Below are 18,367 nucleotides of genomic sequence, written 5' to 3' on the forward strand. Positions count from 1 at the left end.
CTCTCTCAAAAATAAATAAACATTAAAAAAAAACTAAAAAAAAAAAAAAAAAAAGTTCTCCCTGAGACACCAGAAATTGTACTCGTCCACAGAAAGTTTTGAGTAAAATAAAATAACTGTCCATAACCTTGGAAAAGACTTATCCGATTTGTCAACTTCTAGGGAAGCGGTATACACCCAGCAACCTAGTTTTATAGGATGGCCTCTACCTCCCTTCCACGAGGTATCCCCAAATTTCCTGAACATATCCACCAGGAGTAGATCACTGACTTGGAATCAACTTTTCCCCCCACTGGCAAGCCCTCTACAGAACCTAGAATAAAAATCTGCCCTTCACCTTGGCCTCTCCGCTCGGTCAGATCAGCGGCTTCTCTCGGCCTTGCCCCATCTCCCCTGAGCTCTCGGGCTGAGGCGTCTGGGGAGGTGCCTCTGGGCTGCACCAGGTCTGGCAGGCCTTGGCTTTCTGACAAGCATACCATTAAAGACCCCAGAGAGTGGGCCCAAGAATGTGTGCCTGTTCTATTCCTGTCCCCACTTCCTTTCCAGTAAAGGGCAGGCCAAGTTGCTACTGGCTGCCGAGTGCTACTAATAGACACACGGGCCTGGGGGAAATTGTGTCCCACGCGGGGATAAATCAGGATCAGCCCCTGGTGTGCAAGAGTGGAGTGAGGTTTCAGAGAAAAACACTGTACTTCTTCTACTCTTGGTGTGCACCCCAGAAATATGGGACGGCATATGTGTTTTGGGGGTGCTGTGGGATGCTCCCCTCCCTCCCTGCCATCCAACCTGCATTAAAACGATTCCATCATCCGGCATCACATAATTGAGCTCCTGGATTACGGCAAAGGTGATGTCCCTCTCCCAGGCCAGGAGAGAGCTTAGACTCAGGCTTCACAGACACAGACTGGCCCTAGCGTCCTGCCAACCCAGGCCCATTCCTGTGCAGCGGCTGGCGGGGTGGTGAATTCTAATTCATCAAGGCAATTTTAAGAGCACGGAGTAAAAAGGGAATCCTAGGGAAGCAAATACAGTGGCTGCATTTTTAACTTTACCCACCATGAGAGCAGCCTGGGGACCCAAAGAAAAATCGTGAGATGCCACTCACAGTCTATAAATACATCTATATGGCATGTGCTTCTGTGAGGTACATGAATTGAATTGGATTCAATTTTCTGGGCAGATGGACTTTAAAACAAATACCCTAGCTCCTGATTATAGCTTCGGGAAGTTTTTTTCTAAACCTTTAAATAACTCTGAGCTATTTACATTATGAGTTGTCCTGACAGTGAGGTTTGAGGGGAGACACTGCAGAATTTCCTTCCCTGGAGACTTCAGCAACAGGAATGAGGGCGTTCTGCCCTGCAGCGTTTCAGTGTGGTATTTCTTGGAGGGTGAAGCTGGACCCTCTGGTGAGGGGAGCAGAAGCCCGGCCTCGCTGCGCCACACACACGGCACTTGGCGATCTGTGCGCTGTGCCCTGGAAGGGCTTGGCGGTGTCCCCGAACATCAGCGCTACCCGTGAGTGTGGTGGGTCCCTGCTCCTCTCCACAGTCACTGAAGGAACTCGCCTGCACAGATCAGCGCAATCACCTAAGAACCCACTTTGTTTTCTTTTTTTTATGGATGCTGCATTTCCTAAATTTATCCCTTGTTGGGCAAAGTGACTATAGTGTTTATTTCTCAACATTCATCTTGTTGAAAGGACTTCTTTGTCCAAGCACCTGGGGAGTTGGTCATGTGTTTCGATTTGTGTTGTGCACACTATGACTTACGGCTTCCCGAGGTCCCTTCCAAGTCTGAGGTCCTTGGGCAGGAGACCCAGAGAATAAATGACAAGACTGCTGAAGGTCCACTGTCCCTCTGGTGTGACCCCTAATCTCTGCTGCTGGAAACTTTGTGTTCTCCTTCCTTAGAAAGGTTTTTACATAACACAAGGAAAAGCATAGATTGTACAAATAAAGGGCTTATTTGAGCAACAGAAAATGATGGAGCCAAGTCATCAGGCATCATGAGAACAGAAACCACAGCACTGATTGACACAGTGGTTCTTAACCTCTTTTTAGTGTGTGTGTGTGTGTGTGTGTGTGTGTGTATGTGTGTGTGTGTGTATTATACATACACACACACACACATACACACACACACACACACACACACATATGTACTTCTCAGGCTCAAAGTCACCAATACTCTCCATTGGGGAAAAATGCACATTTAACTTGACAGTTTCAGCGGGTCCAATGAACCTACCCTACCTAGTGTTTTATATTTTATAAGTCACTCTCAGGTACATTTTATTTTTTGACCCTTACCCATGACCTTGCTGGGCTGATATTACTATTAGCCTCATTTTCAGAGGGAACTGAGGCTCTGAGAAGTGACTTGCCTAAAATCACTTAGTAAGTAAATTAGGGAGGCTTTGCAAGTTTAAAACATTTTCTTTCCACTGTGCCACACAGGCCTATATTATCTAAGTGGCCCTCTCCACACTGATTAGGAAGACCAACCAAGCCCAGTCTCTATTCCTGTGTTCAGAACTTTTAAGGAAGAGTGTGGTATATAATTTCTGAGTGCAGGGGGCCTTAGACTGAACTCCTGGAGACTACATCAGGCTCTGAAGGGAGGGTTGCCTTACCCAAGATGAATGGTCCTTATGTGTTTCTGGATACCTGCTGCGGTGCTCAGCACTTTCCCACAGTTTTTCCAGAGGCATTTGAACATCACCTTCATAGAATTCTATAAACAGGACAGAGTTACATTAAAATGATAACTAACCCATCAGTATTTTCTTTCTTTCATCTCAACACATTCCCCACCCCCCTTCATTAGAAAAGTAACAACTTCCCATCACCTTTCTTCTAACTCAGCGCACCATTCTAGGAACCACCATGCCCCCAAAGCTGGTGAGGATCTTGGTGACTTCAGACATTTTCCTGCATCCTTGACAGATACCAAGCTCCCCTGAATATTTAGTTCGGTTTCACTAAGGTGGTCACAGTGGTGTTAATGACTGTATCTAACATTAATTGAGCACTTACCCTGTGCCAAGCGCTGTTAAAAAGAGTATCTCATTTAATACTAAGAGATGGATAACCTTATAACCAGCATTTTATAGACTCACAGAGAGCTTCAGTAAATTGTGCCCAGTCAATAAATCAGCTCCTAGCAAAGCTGGGAATCCAGTGAGTTCAGCTCGAGGAACTGTCCTTTCCACTAGGGCACAATGCCACCTTCTTGTACAAGGGTCTCAGCATTTTCCCAATAGTCCAGCACAGTGATTGAGAGCACTGATTTGGGATTTACTTTCTCAAGCCCTTAGTTTCCTTATTTTATCAAGTAGGAACAATAATAGTACCTGTCTCATAGGGTTATTATGGGATTAAATGAGGTCATGAAAGTGAATCATTTAGCACAACATCAACAGGAATAATCATTCAACCAATGACAGTTGTTATGGTGTTATGATTATGCTTCCTGAAATGAATTTGACAGGAAATTAGTTTTCTCCTGAGAGGGCCCTTGTCATCGGGATGCTGCCGCTTTGCTGATTATTCCCATGGCCATGGTGACAGTCACTTCTGTGTGCTCATCAAGCCCCGTTTCCTTTTCCTTCTGGGCACACAGCTAGACCTCATTTCCCAGCCTCCCTTGCAGTCAGGTGGAGTCATGTGACTGAATCAGGACCAATGGGATACGGGCAGAAGTGCTGCATATTCCTCCAGTGCCTCTGAGCACAGGCTGCTGACTAGATGCAGAGGACACTTGAGGCCTGGGGGACAGCAGAACCACTCGATCAGGGGTCCTTAAATTTCTCTTTGCTATGAACCCTTTCGGCAACCTCATTAAACCTATGGGCCCCTTCTCAAAGCAGCATTTTTTAACACTTAAAATAAAACGTAGAATTACAAAGAAGAGCCAGCAGAGTGAAATACAGTTACCAAAATATGAAAAGTATTTTGTGATATGGAACTGTATGTGCTCTTTACGTATCATATTAAATAACAAGATCTGGAGGTGAGTCTAATAGCTACCATAATTTCAAAGTGGTGTTAAGCTTAAATGATATTTCATGATGTCTCCTAAAATTATCATGTGATATGAAAACATCTATGATTTCTATTGGTAGTAAAGTCACAGGCGGCACTAATACCGTGGTCGGATGCCATCAGTCATAACTGCAGGAAATGCTGAATTATAGTTAAGAGGTCAATGACGATAAAGATACACTTTTCCCCCCACTCCAAGTTCCCAGACCCCCTGAATTCTGCCCACCCTTCTGGGCACTTATAGACTCCAAGTTAAGAACCCCTGCATTAGGAGGAAGGAGCGTGGGTCCCTAGAGGACCGTGGGGAACAGAGACACTCCCTTCACCACTCCCACTGAGCTGATTGGACTGTGACACACAAAATAAATAAACCTTTATGGTGTTAAGCCACTGAGGTTTGGAAATAGGCTGTTCCAACAGGAAGCCTACCCTTACCAATAAACACAGTAGTGGTGGTACCTTTCCTGAACTGATGAAATTGATGTAGACTTGTTTAGGAGTCCAGCAGGATTTCTGCCGTCAAGTCCTTGTGGGGCCCACCAGTGTTCGCCCTGTTCTGTGAGCAATCATTTACACGTTTAGAAGATGACTTATTCAGGTATTACTGATGGGATTAGTATCCTGATCCAGACAGCCACCCTCACGGAAGACTTTTTCTGTTTCTCAGTTGAGAAGACACTTGGAAATTTCCAGAACTGAGGACGATTCTGTGTGTTGGGGACTGGCCACTTTCAGCATGGCAAGTAGAGGACAAATCACAGCAGCCCACGGCTGCAGTCCGCTAGAGCAGAAGAGCAGCAGCAGGAGAAGCCCGCTCTCCCTGTGGGCGTTGTGACCCAGGAGCCCGCTGTGTCCCAGAGGCTCCTCCCAGGGGGCTGGCATTCATGGCGCAGCAACCCAGCCACTCCTGTCTTGGCACTGGGGCCCCACACGCAGTGCGGGGATGCTCGCAGTGGGAATGGGCAGGGCTGAGCTACGGAGGAGCTGAAGCTACAGAGAGGTGGAGCTGGAGCTGAAGAGGGGCCTGAAGGAAGCTGAGAAGCAAATGCATACTTAGGAGACTTTATTGTTATTTTTTACAAGTTTGTTTATTTATTTTGAGAGAGAGAAAGAGCGTGAGCAGGGGAGGGACAGAGAGAGAGGGAGACAGAGAATCCCAAGCAGGCTCTGTGCCGACACCAATGTGCACGGACATGGATGTGGGGCTGGAACTCACGAACTGTGAGATCATGACCTGATCCCAAATCAAGAGCGGACACCTAACCGACTAAGCGACCCAGGTGCCCCTAAAAGGGAGGGTATTAAAGATGACTTCCGTAGCTAGGCAAATTGTTGTTCTGTTTTGAGTATGTTAACTTAGAGATACCTACTATAGATCAAGAGAAGGTGGCAAGTAGGACACTGGACATATGAGCCTGGAACTTAGGGAAAGTCAGGGCGAGAGATACAAATTTGAATTTGGAGTCAGCAGCCAAAGGATCACTTAAAACTCAGGTCTGGATGAGATCATCTAGGCAAAAATGAAGGTACAGATAATTAGAAGGCCCAGGACTTTACAGCATCCGGTATTTCTTATTGGAGATAGAGCAGGAGCAGAAAGAGAGAGAGAGAGGGAGAATCAAGACAGTGTGTTATTACTGCACAGTCAGAAGACTGTTCAAGAAGGAAGATGTGGCCAACTGTGTTGAACAAGGACTGGGAAGAGTCCTGTGGATTCGATACATGGAGGCTGTCAGTGGCCCAGACAAGAGCAGGTTTCTCAGAGTAGTGGGATGAAGTCCAACCGCCATGGCTGGAGAATAAGTGGGATTTAAAGAAGTGGAGAGAGGGGTGCCTGAGTGGCTCAGTTGATTGAGCATCTGACTCTTGATTTCAGCTCAGGTCATGATGCCAGGGTTGTGGGATCAAGCCCTGCACTGGGCTCCACACGGAGAGTGGAGCCTGCTTAATATTCTCTCTCTGCCCCCCTCTCCTGCTCGTGCTTTCTCTAAAATAAAAATAAATTTAAAAATAATAAAGAAGTAAAGAGAGTAAGTGCCACCTTTTCAAGAAAGGTGGCTGATATGAGAGCAGTAAACGGAGAGCTTGTAAAAATGAGTCATACTCAATTGAGTTTTTATGTTGATGGTCACAGTTGCAAAGGAAGGAGGGACAGACAATGTAGTCGAGATGCGGGGGATAACTACAGGGTGAGATCCTGAAAAAGAAAGAGGATTCAGCATTAGCAACCCCTCGCACAGTGGTAGGGTTGCCCTGAAAAGAAAGACCAAGTGATGGATGTAGATTCAGTTAGTTTGCTGATAAAAAAAAAAAAAAAAAAAAAAAAGCATTCCTGTCTGAATGCTTCTAATTTTTCAGTGAGGTAGGAAGTGAGGTCAAATCTAAGGGCAAAGTGGGGAGGCTGTGTGAGAGCAGACGAGGCTGAAATGGCTGCTTTAGAGAGTGGGAAAGGACCAGGCAAGGCATGTGATACTATTTTCATTTTCATGGGGGGAAGCAAGAATCCAAAAAGTTAGGAAACTTACCCAGTGTCCTTTGATGGTTCCACCAATTGGTCAGTTAGATAAAGGCTTTCGTAATTAATGTAATAGTATTGTGCAACATACAGAGCCAAATTCCTTCTGCATATTAGGAATTATTTTAAAGGTTCAAATTGCTGATTGTTTTAGGAAATGACTATCACTCTGGTATTTTTGTGCCAGAACAAGTATTATTTATAAGATTGCTTTCCCAGTCCTTGCAGTAATATGTCAAACACTTTTTTTTCCTTTTAGAGAGAGAGAGGGAGCATGAACAGGGGAGAGGGGCAGAGGTGGGGGGGAAGGGGAGGGGAGGGGCATGGAAGGGGAGTGGAGGAGAGGGGAGGGGAGGGGAGGGGAGGGGAGGGGAGGGGAGGAAAGGAGAGGAGAGGAAGCAGGCTCCATGCCCAAGGCGGAGCCCAACACAGGGCTCAATTCCATGACCCTGGGATCATGAACTGAGGCAAAATCAAGAGTTGCATGTTCAACCAACTGAGCCACCCAGGTGCCCCGAACACTTGTTTTTTTTGTTTTTTTGTTTTTTTAATTGATAAGCAGTAAAGCTTAATACAAATTGTAGAAAAATAAATATCATTGGTATAATTCCTTTCCTTAGTCAGGAGAAAACAGCTGATACAGAGATCAAATCCAAAAATTACAATGAAGATGACCAATATCCTTTCTAAATTTCTCAGAATTAGGATAACCACCAATCACAATTGTTTTGAGTATCATCTCCTCAATTAGATTCTCACTTTTTGGGTCTCTGGTATGGGCTCCCCAGGAATCAGTTGCCCAGAAAAATTAGGTAATGCATATGAAAAATGATCAACTTTGCTTCCTCCTTGCTTTGTTCTTTTGCTGGGTTTCTAAGAGAAACGCTGGGGATAGGCCAGTTTTTATCACGTAAGCTCTCTGAGAGTAGGAGCCATGACTTCTTGCCCAACACTCTACTCCTGTGCCTAGCATAACTTATTAATTAGTATTGGCTGTGCTGAATCTTGGGAAAGTTGCATTTTGGGGCCCACGGCAATGAGCCGTATTTGAGACATCTTAATTTACTTAAGCATTTTGGAAGCTATTAGTAAATACTCTATGTTCAAAGAATGTTTGTCCAAAAGATCATTATTCTGTGAAATTCCAGAAGATTTCCCAGTGTGATTACCACCTGATGATCTTATCTGGCTGTAAATTAACTTCTTAGCACAGGCCCATGGCAGGCATGGTGCACACTGAATTATAGATGGTTTTCTCTTCACTCCATACAGTAATTTTTTCTTCCAGACTTACACCCCCTGCAATGCTCAGTACTCAAGGAAGGTCTAAGTTCACCAGAAGAAAACAGAAAATGTGCAGCAGGAAAAATGATTGTCTAATTTACAATGATTTGGGTCATTAGCATAAGCAATTGGGAGGACTTTATGCAGTATTATACTCCAGAAGCATAGAGAAAGTTCCTGCTGATTTGCAAGGTGGTTACAAACGCAAACTCAGAAACATAATTACACATAGTGGGGAGACCTTTAACTGGGTTTTGGGAGGGGGCAACCCCAAACTCCTTCACAGAGGGAAAGCCCTGATTTCCCTTCTACCTCTTCTTTTTGGCATTTCCTTTGAATGACATCTTTCATTCATTATCCCATTTTATCCCAACCTGCCAGAACCCTGCCCTCATAATTTACCCATGCACAGATATTTGCTATCTCTAAATTTAAGAGCAATACAGATGAAGCTTTGAAAACATCTATCGTTTTGACCCAATATCAACTTTTAGGGGCTCTATCCTAAGAAAGTCATTTGAAATGTCTCCAAAGACGTGTATAAAGATGCTCACGGCACTGATTTTTAGATCAGCGAGAAATCAGAAATAATGCCAAGATTGCTGAGGGGATTATCAGAGGACTGGTTAAATTAATTCCATATAACTGAATATTAAGGAGCCTTAAAAATGAAGTTGTAAGAAAAACTTCTTTGATGTGAAAAAACAAGCTCCTAGTGCAGGCCCACACCATCCTCCACCCTCCACCCCACTCAGTGCCTGGAGGCTGACCTTCATCAGCGGGTACCCTGGCCAACTGGTTTCTGGTTGAGTCTGGCCAATGGAAGGACTGACAGAAGGCGGGCAAGCAAAGGGAAGAGACTGAAAGGCAAGAGGGTATGGATTCCCTCAACTTCCTGTCTGCCTGGCCACAGGTGGGCAGTGGCTCCATTTCTTCTCCAAAAACTAACACTTCTGTTGGTATTTTCGGAGTTTTGGTAACCCCCTGGGTTCTGGAAACCTCTCTGTTTATTTGCCTCTTCAGGCTTAGGGGTGGTAATGTTGTTAGCTTTTGGGGTAACTTCTCCTGATGTCTCCGAACCCTGTCTACACCTTTGTCAATAGCTTCTTTATTAAACTCTTCTCAATTGTTCCACTTGAGTACAGCACCTGTTTTCTGCCCGAACCTTGACTGATACAGGGGAAAAGCAGCTCATAAAAGTATCTGAACATTATCTTTTTTGAGGAGAGGATATGTCCTGCAAATAAAAATGTACTACGCCATGGTGGAAATATTGGGGAGGGGGATCTTATTTTTACATTAATCTGCAAATGTAAAAATTATCCTACTTTTAATTTTTAAAAGTTATTTAAAAATGGAGTCACCCTATCACACTTGCTTGACTAATTTGGGAGAATAACAGTATATTAAAAGGATATCTCAACTTGAATGAAATCAAGTGGCTTCTCTCTACGTAGGTGAAGGATGTTCTCGTGTCAAACCATGGGGCCCCTTAAATAGTGGGTAAGTACTTTTCAAAGTCCCCTAACGACATCCAATGGAAACAAATCCTTTGTCTACAAACAGACTACTCACTGTTACATGAAAAGAAAAAACAAGCCATGGGAGGGAGAGGACAGGAAAAAATAGCTAAGTAAACGTCACCCAAGTTGCCACATGGGTCCTAGCTCTCCCAAGGAGGCCAAACCAAGCAAAGTTGCTGGGGCAATCGCAGGGCCGAGTCTGAACGTGCCCTTCAGTGCTTCTGCCCCAGCTGCCCCTCGCAGCTCTAACAGAAAGACGTTTACAGAGGAGGATGTCCGAGGGAGACGAGGCCACCCTTGGCTGGGAACCACACTGTGCTAGGGTCTTCCATACATGTGCCTAGTTTCACACTCCCAACAACCCTGCAGGAGTGAAGCTCTCAGCGGTTACAGGCAGACTCCTGGGATCTCAAACACGCCTGATGTGAGCTCCTCAGCAGCTTCCAGGCAAGCTCTTCAGAATCACCCAACTTTGGTGCAGTAGGCTATGAAGGCTGGAGACAGCTTCCTGGAGGTGTGACCTTCGCAGCGGTTTCCAGACTGTCTCGGACGCCAGCTGCTTTGGGGCAACAGGCTGAGATCTCTGGCCAAGGCTTCCCTCATCTTTTCTCTGCTTGCCCTTCCCATGGCAAGGCTCAACCCTGCTTTTGAATTTTTTCGTATCTGGAATACATGGAATGGCTTCTGTTTTCCTGAAGAAACCCAGACTGGTCCACAGGACTGACAAGATGACTGCTGAAGGTCACCTTCATGTCCAAGAGTGGAAACATGGCTGAGTTTTGAAGTATTACATTATACTTTACATTACATCTAGGGATAATAAGTTACATAGTTATATGTAGATATATGTAGATAATGTAGATGTATGTAGATATATGTAGATAATGTAGATATACGTAGATAATAATCTACATAGATTACATTACATCTAGGGATAATAAGTTCAATGAAAGTTATGTTCCAGAAGATACATGAACATCACTTTACTGTCCGCTTTACCACACAGCAGCCTGGGGTTAATACCAAGTTGCTTTTTCTGAGAGAAAAGTGTGAAGATCGTTGGGTATGTTTCATATGGCGATTGAGGTGTTATATGTAGGTGTATGTGTGTGTATGTGTGTGCACGTGCGTGTGCATGTCTGTGTGTGTTGGGGGTGGACATTGATACATCTAAGCCTCCCCAGAGAGGACCAGGGTCCTTGATGGAAGGGGAGCATCCAATTATTCTGTATACCTGAGTTTGCTGTGTTATACACGTCTCCCTAGCCTGCCTCACGTGGGAGGAATGCACACTGCTTGGCAGAGGCTCCAATGGCTCTTTGGGGACTAAGAGGTCCACTCAACAGCTTCCAAAAGACTGGCAAGTGAACAGACATATTTAAAAATTCACTACCTACCTAGAAACTGGTAGCGGTTCCAGTTCTTTCCTTTATTGGGAAAGCAGCCTTATACACGTCACCTCAGCTTCAGGGCTTTATTTCTTTATTTGTTGGACAGGAAGACTGAACAAGTAATCTGTGTGTGTGAGGTTAATGCAAAGTGATGGGTGAATTCAAATGTATACCAAATGTGGATCAAACATCTCCCATCTACAGGCACTGCTTATAGATGCTGTGATGACAAATAAAACTTAAAAATAAGAAAAAGGTTTCTTCTAATGGAATAATAGAGAATGCATTCTTTTGTGTCAGGCTATTTTACCTCAGCATAATGTTTTTGAGATCTGCCCACTGTTTCACATATCAGTAGTTTATTTCCTTTTGTTGTGGTGTAGTATTCTGTTGAATGAATATACCACAATTTGCTTATCCATTTACCTCTTGATGGACATACGGGTTGTTTGCAGCATGGGGTGATAATGAATGAAACTGCTATGAACCTTAAGTCTGCAAGTCTTTTTGTGGACATATGTTTTCTTATCTCTTAGGTAAATATCGAGGAGTGGAATTGCCGGGTCATATGGTAAGCGTCTATTTAAATTTATAAGAAACTGCCAAACTGTTTTACAAAGTGATTGCACCATTTTACATTCCCACCAGAGATGAATGAGAGTTCCTGTTGCCAACACGTGGGATTTTTGTACACTACAAAGCACACACTGTAGGATTCCATCTACTGGAAAGTCTGCAATGTGTGAAATGGACCTATAGTGACAGAAGTCAGGTCACTAACTGGCTGTCTGTTTTTGCAGGTGTTGTGAGGGGCATCTGAGTTCAGAGGGGCATGAGGAGTGCTGAACTACTGGCCTGATTACAGCGGTGGTCACCCAGGTGGAGAAATTAGTCAAAACTCACTGCACTGTATACTTAAAATGGGTTCATTTTATTGAGTGGCGATTATGCCAAAATAAAGTTGATTTCAAATGATTTGTAGAACAACGACAAAAGCATTCGTGAGTTAACAAAAATCTGTACCCATGATCTGTTTTCTCAATCAGTGGCTTATAAAAGTGCATCTCATCCTTAGGAGAATTTGTACATATCTGGATGTGTTCAAGCAGTCCTGTAACTTGGAAAGGTTGTGGTGGGTGATTTCTGAAGTCCTTCGAGGTCCAATACTCCGGATCTTCTGTACTGCTTGGTAGATTATTCTGAGGTCCTATCACTAAAGTGCCTAGATCTCACTCTTCTGTGTCCTGATTCTCTCCGTGGCCAATCGGCTCCCCTGATCTGGCTGGCGATGCTGTGTCATCACCATGAAATCCGTAGGGTGTGACCCCGAGCTGCTTTTCTTAGCACCGCCCTCCCCAGCAGTTCTAACAGATGGGTCTATTTCTGGAACAGCGGTTCTTCTTGCAGAAGGCACTCTCTGCTCAGAATTAGTGGGCTAGGAATTAAGTCAGCGGCAGAGACTGGGAACAGCTTATGCGTGAGGGCTTTACGCATTTGTTTTCTTTTCAGAGCAGTCATTCACAATTTAAAGTGACTCACTGCTTTTTTGGTTCTGAAAGACTGAAAATGCAGAGTGGAGCAAGTGATTAATTCATTGTTTACTACTCGCAAAACTATTGCTGGAGCACCTTATGATCACTCAGCACTTTTTTCTCTGACTTGGGATTCTCCCTCGTCCCCGGGTAAGATGGTTCGTGGTCAAGACACTTGTAAAATCAATGAGAATAATGAAGGCTGGAATGTAGTTATTGTCTTCGTGTTGCTGCTGATGTTCTGAAATGTGGAGTCCTGAGTCAGGTTTCCTTGTATGGCCCCTGATTTCTGCCCCTGTCGTCGTTGTCCTCACCCCTCACCTGAACGTAGGCTGGCCTCTCCCATTAACCCTAAATAAGTCCAAGGTGGCTGAAGTGGCTGAGGGATCCAGTGTCTTGAGCTGCAGCAATACTGATATAGTCAATGTGGGGACAGGATGGAGAATGGAGGTGAGCACCCCCTTCTCTCCACACCCACGCTTCTCAAATTTCTGTTCAGTCAGTTGTCAAATGGGTAAAAAGGAAAGCAAAATATTAGCAGCCAGCATGAACGATATGTTCAATATGAACAATAATGTTCATATAAGCCTCAGAACAACCTCATCAGTGGGGTGCTATCATTATCCATATTTTACAAACGAGGAAACCGTGGCTTAGAGAAATCAAGCGACTTGCTCAATACATAAGTATTGAGCTGGGGTGCTAATTCCAGAGCCCGGACTTTCTTATCCTGTTCAGGGATGGACAAACTTAGAATCTGACAGAATTAGGGACCTGACATGGAAAAAAGCATATTCATAAGTAGTTATCAGCACTTCTTGATTTTCTAGAGGTCTTCTGGGATTGATGGTAAACTACAGAGACGGTTTTCTCCCAGGCTCCCAGAGTGTCGGTAGTTAGGGTCACTGCATCACCTTGTGGTCATGACCGGAACTGCATGTCCCCTGTAGTCTGGGTCCTGGCTTTTCTCTGAGCATGGAAGAACTGCCGGTCTGTTCGTCTGAAATCCCAGAGAAAAAATTCTGCTAGCACTGGGCTTGAGGTAGTTGGCTGGCTGATCTCCAGAGCCAGGAGAAAGAAGGCTTTCATTTCTGTTTCTCCCATTTCCAATACCTTGGCTAAAGGTCCTCTTAAGAGCGATGGGTACTTCATTCAGGAAGTAGTGGGCTGTGGCAGACAGCCTGGAGTTCTGTTCTCTGCCCTTGGATTTCTCTCTGGATCCTTTGCACCCCAATCCCACCCTGCCAAATAACGTTGGCTGTAGCTGCATCTGATTATTTTCTTTCCGTGTTATTCTCCTCTGTGGGCAGAGGGAAATGTGGATTCCTTGAATTTGCTTCCAAAATTTCATCTTGGCTATTTCAGCTAGGTTGATCTTATCTCTGCCACATTATAAGCTACAGGACCTTGGGCAATTCATATAACCTTAGTGAGCCTCTTCTGCAGAATGGGGATACGACTATGCCAAGGTATAGCATAGTTGTTAAACTGCTAAAAACATGTTAAAAGCATGTTGTAAATTGTAACTAAATATGCAAATGCAGTTGTTACCAGCAAATGTTTCTCCATCACTGCTGATAGTAGAAGATAATGCCTTGTCTAGGCAGCACATTTCATACTCTCTTCCTCCTTCCGTAAGAGGAACATGGATCACCTTAAGAGGTCAGAGTGAGATGTCCATGTGTGGGAGACGTAGGAGAAGAGATGAGAGAGCTTTCATAAGGAGGAGAAAGATCAGGACCGCTGCTTCATAATCCCATCTAGGGAATGTTGCTTCCCCTTTTGTATAGGGTCTAAAAATGTCTGTTATAATGATGCTACATTCCAGTACATGGGGTTTTAGGGCTTGTACATCCTTTCTACTTATGGTCACATTTAATCTTCATGATTATCCTGAGAGAGGTTTGATAGTACCTGTTTGCCTGGTTTATAAGTGAAGAAGCTGATAATCAAAAGGGATACAGGATCTTCTTAAGTTCTCAGGATGGCCAAGTTGAGTTTAGGATGTGGATCTTGATTTCTGTTCAGTGCTCCTTCGTTTACCACTTACCATGTTATCTCTTTACAACATAGAACAGGAGCCTCCAAACTTTTTAAACCATGAACCACAGTAAGAGGTAAATTTTTGTACATTACCCAGGTAAGTGCATAACTGAAACAAAAACATCAAGAAACCACACTTACCCTGATTGAGTACAATGCATCCTATTCTGTCCTATTCATTAAAGAAGTGCTATTCACAGCTCATTAAATTGACTCATAACCCACTAGTGGATTGAAACCTGCAGTGTGGAAAATACTGATCTAGAAGGTTCTCAATCCCCACAAGACATATGACCATCACAACTGCCCATGGTCTTAAATGGATATGATGCATCTCACCAACTAGAACATAGTGTCTAATGGATTACGCAAATTAACTCTTAGAAATCTTTAAAGGATTTTAAAAGCTCTAAAACAACTGCATCACAGTTACCGTGTTTCTACCACATTATGAGCACAGCATTTTTCACCCCAAGTCATTATTGCCTCTTTACACATCAGTGTCCACCCACCCAGCATCCAATCTTAACGGAAGTGGCTGCGTCTCAATCTCAGGACGTTGTGCTGGTTCACTTAACAAATACAAAAATAAGCAGCAACCATCCCACATTCTCATTACACTATTCAAAGTAACTTTAAGTTATAAACAGGCAACGTCTATGTAAGATCCCTGATTTAAAAGTTAGTGATGGTGAGCTTCAGCCAGCAGGGGGTACTCCTCTGGGCAAATCCAGGCTCTGATTAGCTGGAAAAGTCAGAAAGAAAGAAGGAAGAATATGGCTTTTATTCATGTGTTTTTTCCAACTACCCCGTATACTGCAGAGTGGGTCTTCAAATGAAGCCACTTTGTAATGAAGCTTTTTTGCTCTTTTCCTTTGGTGACTTGACTATCCCCTAATTTAGTCGAAGCTGACAGACCTTAAGTACAAATGTGGCCAGTGCAACTTAGCGTAATGCAAGAGTGTGAATTTGGCTGGTGTGGCTCCATTAGAGACGAAAGGCTGGGGCAGGCTTTCAGCAGCGCACCTTATAAGGCGGGGGTTCCCCGGGCCGGGAGTCCTTGCCACAATGCCAAGACCTGCTTGATGGGAGCCACAACTACATACGCAGGTGACCCCAGAGAGAAAGTCTGTGCAGCCTGAAGCACAGAACTGCAGGCTTTGGGTCCAACTTGCCCGCAGGTTCCCCCGATACAAGTGCCAGCCTGTCTCCCTGACTAGTCGAGTGAAGACTCAGTCCCTGGGGCCCCACAGGATGCTGGAGCCACTCCAGCCTTCCCCCTCCACCTAGGGGACTTGAATGTAAAACAGCAACTCTCCATGCCACTGCCCCTGGGAAGGACAGGAGACCACATGAATGCCCTGTTCTCTGGGGAGAGAGAGAGCATGTACAACCTCTACTGTTACACATGCTGAATGATGCTGAGAGAGAAGCAGGGAGGGACAGTTGGACCGATGCCATCTCTTTGTTTTGCTCTTTGGAATGAATTGGGGGAAAAAAAACAGGTTGCATTGTAGTACTCGGGGCTTTGCTTTGGATTTTTGTTTGTGAATAGTCATTAATAAGGAAGCTACCATGACAAATTAAAATACCAACATATCAAGTAACAGTTTCACATTTATACGGCGATTTAAAAAATAACGTTAAAGTGTTTTCTAGATGTAGCAGTAGCATTGCTCTATTCTATGAAATAGCAATGCTTTTCAAAAATTGTGAGTAAACATAATAATTTCAATGTATGTGAAGAAAATGAAAAGAATCTGAGCTTTAGGTCCAGGCAGAACCTGTGTTTGAATGGCAGGTCTAGCCCTTTCTAACGTGCATGACAGCAGTGAGTTGATGCATAACCTATCGCTCCTTAACCTTCTCGTATCAAAATGGGAATAGAATACTTACCAGCAGGACTGCTGTGAGGATTAAATGAAAGTATAGTCAATTAATTAGGTCTCCTTTTTCACTTTTAATTTGGCAACTATATCATTTTTAGCATGTAGGTATGTACATAGGTTTATATGTCAGTTTGCACTTAAGTTTCAACCCGGTTTTATAAAAATTAGATGCAAAATAGTCTTCCCAACAACCCTTCAGGGCTTACAGAAGCAGAAAAGAGAAAATAGAGTATTAACTTTACTTTATATACACACACACACAAATAAGTCCCACGAAGAGTGAATCACCAAACCAAGCCTGAAGTGCCATCTGAAGCCTGTTGTTAATTCTTACACCACAGGATGGGGTGGGGGGCGGGGAGAGGGCATGTGTACTTAGAAAGAACATGTCAGTGATTTGATTATTTTTGTTTTTAATCCTGACCCTTAATTTACGTTGAAACGTCCACAGGATGGGGCCGGGGACACGTGTACTTGGAAGAAACGTATCAATGAGGTGATCATTTTTGTTTTTAATCGTGATCCTTAATTTATTTTGAAACGTCAGAGAACGTCAGAGGGGAGCACGAGCTGTTTCTGTGGCTCACAAGGGACGTGGGCAGCAGGAATGCAGAACAGCCACGCCAGGCTCACACTGGCCCTTCGAAGGCGGCCGTTCCTGCAACCAAAACCCGAAAACGGCGTGGCCGACACCCACCTTTCTTTTCCTGGGAATGGGCTCGTCGAAGAGCAGGTTGCTGGCCTCCGCCTCGTCGATGCCGTCGTCGGGCTGCGGTTGCGGCTGCGGCGCGGGGCTGCGGAAGGGCTTGAAGCTGTCGGCCGACAGCGGCGGCGACGGCGTGGACGGGTTGGACTGGTCGCTGGGGGCGCTCCAGCTCCAGTAGCCGCTGCTGCTGCTGCTGGAAGGCACGCCTCCTCCCTCCTTCCAGGATCCGCTGAGGCCTTCTGTCCGTGCACACAAACACAGTGTCAGTGCTGTCAGCGCAAGCTGGCTGTGTTCCGGGCGGAGCGTGGGGGGTGGGGGTTGGGGAGCACGGGGGGGCGGGGGGGGGGGGGGAGGGGGAACCTCGATTCTATGCTCTTGAAAGCGCTTGCAGCCCACTCCATACTTTGCAACGGCTGCGTATGTAACATTTACTCAGAATCTCAAAAAAAAAAAAAATCGCATCGTATTATAGTTGATAAACATTTCGCTATTTTAATCACATAACAGGTTTTTCTAACAGTTTTCTGACGTGTGTTGTTTTGTTCAACACTAGCTTCTCAGGATGACAGTGGAAATTATATGAAAATGAGAAAAAATAAGATGTTCTTGTTCACTAAGTTTGGGGAGCCCTGTATGTATTTATTGACTACATTTCTAAGAAAGAAATCATTGGCACTGGTCTCCCCCCACCCCCATCCCCTATTTTAACTTTTTAAAAGGAATTTCTCATAGGTCTGTGGTCCTTGGATTACATGTATAGAAAAAGTTAGTCTAAGGTTTAAGAACCTAAGAGAATAATTTCTGGATAGTTACCTAAAGCCATCTACCTTATTTTAACAGCTGCTTATTATAACAAATGATAGTGCCTTACATTTGGTGAATGTTTTACATTTCACAGAACTCATTCACACAATCGCATGCATTCTCACAACATCTGTCTCTCAGAGTAAGGACTGTTATGCCTACTGTACAGATGGGGATCCTGAGGCACCAGGATGTTAAGTGACTTGTCACATGACTACTGTGTAACCCTGTGGGCATGAGGCCCAAACCCTGGTCTACCCATGGGTCTTTCTCCTTCATGCATGTGGGCCCTGTGCTGTGAGCAGCCTCCTTTGTCTCCAGCAAAATGGAGATCAGAGGAGAATTTATTGGTAATGATTACTGGTAAGACTGGTGTTGAATTTTACCTTTCCACTCGTGGGGAAACATTATGAAATGTCTGCTAATGTAGAGAGATCTTTGCCCAGTTAGGATGTCTTTGGGCAGGGGGCAGGGGGGGGCTCTTTTAATCACTGAAGATTTGCTTTACCTTTGGAGATACCCAATCTTAATTAGCACTTGCATAAATTCTACCTTCTTTTTAAAGGATAATTTCTGCTTCATATTTATATGCATTCTGAATATATTAAAACTATAGTCTAAGTACATGGGGGGA

General features: G+C 44.4%; 1 protein-coding gene across 1 annotated transcript in view; it reads right to left on the reverse strand.

Moving 5' to 3' along the window:
- ZNF704 (zinc finger protein 704) overlaps positions 1–18,367 on the reverse strand; it is a 239,798-nt gene that overhangs the window by 27,815 nt on the left and 193,616 nt on the right. The window contains exons 4-5 of the mRNA XM_019453346.2: positions 16,921–17,168; positions 2,636–2,736 (exon numbers count right to left, since the gene is read on the reverse strand). Coding sequence (XP_019308891.1) covers positions 2,636–2,736; positions 16,921–17,168 — 349 coding nt within the window. The remainder of the gene's footprint in view (positions 1–2,635; positions 2,737–16,920; positions 17,169–18,367) is intronic.

Source organism: Panthera pardus, unplaced genomic scaffold (assembly GCF_024362965.1).
Source record: "Panthera pardus isolate Hobbes unplaced genomic scaffold, ASM2436296v1 HiC_scaffold_7, whole genome shotgun sequence".
Lineage (NCBI taxonomy): Eukaryota > Metazoa > Chordata > Mammalia > Carnivora > Felidae > Panthera > Panthera pardus.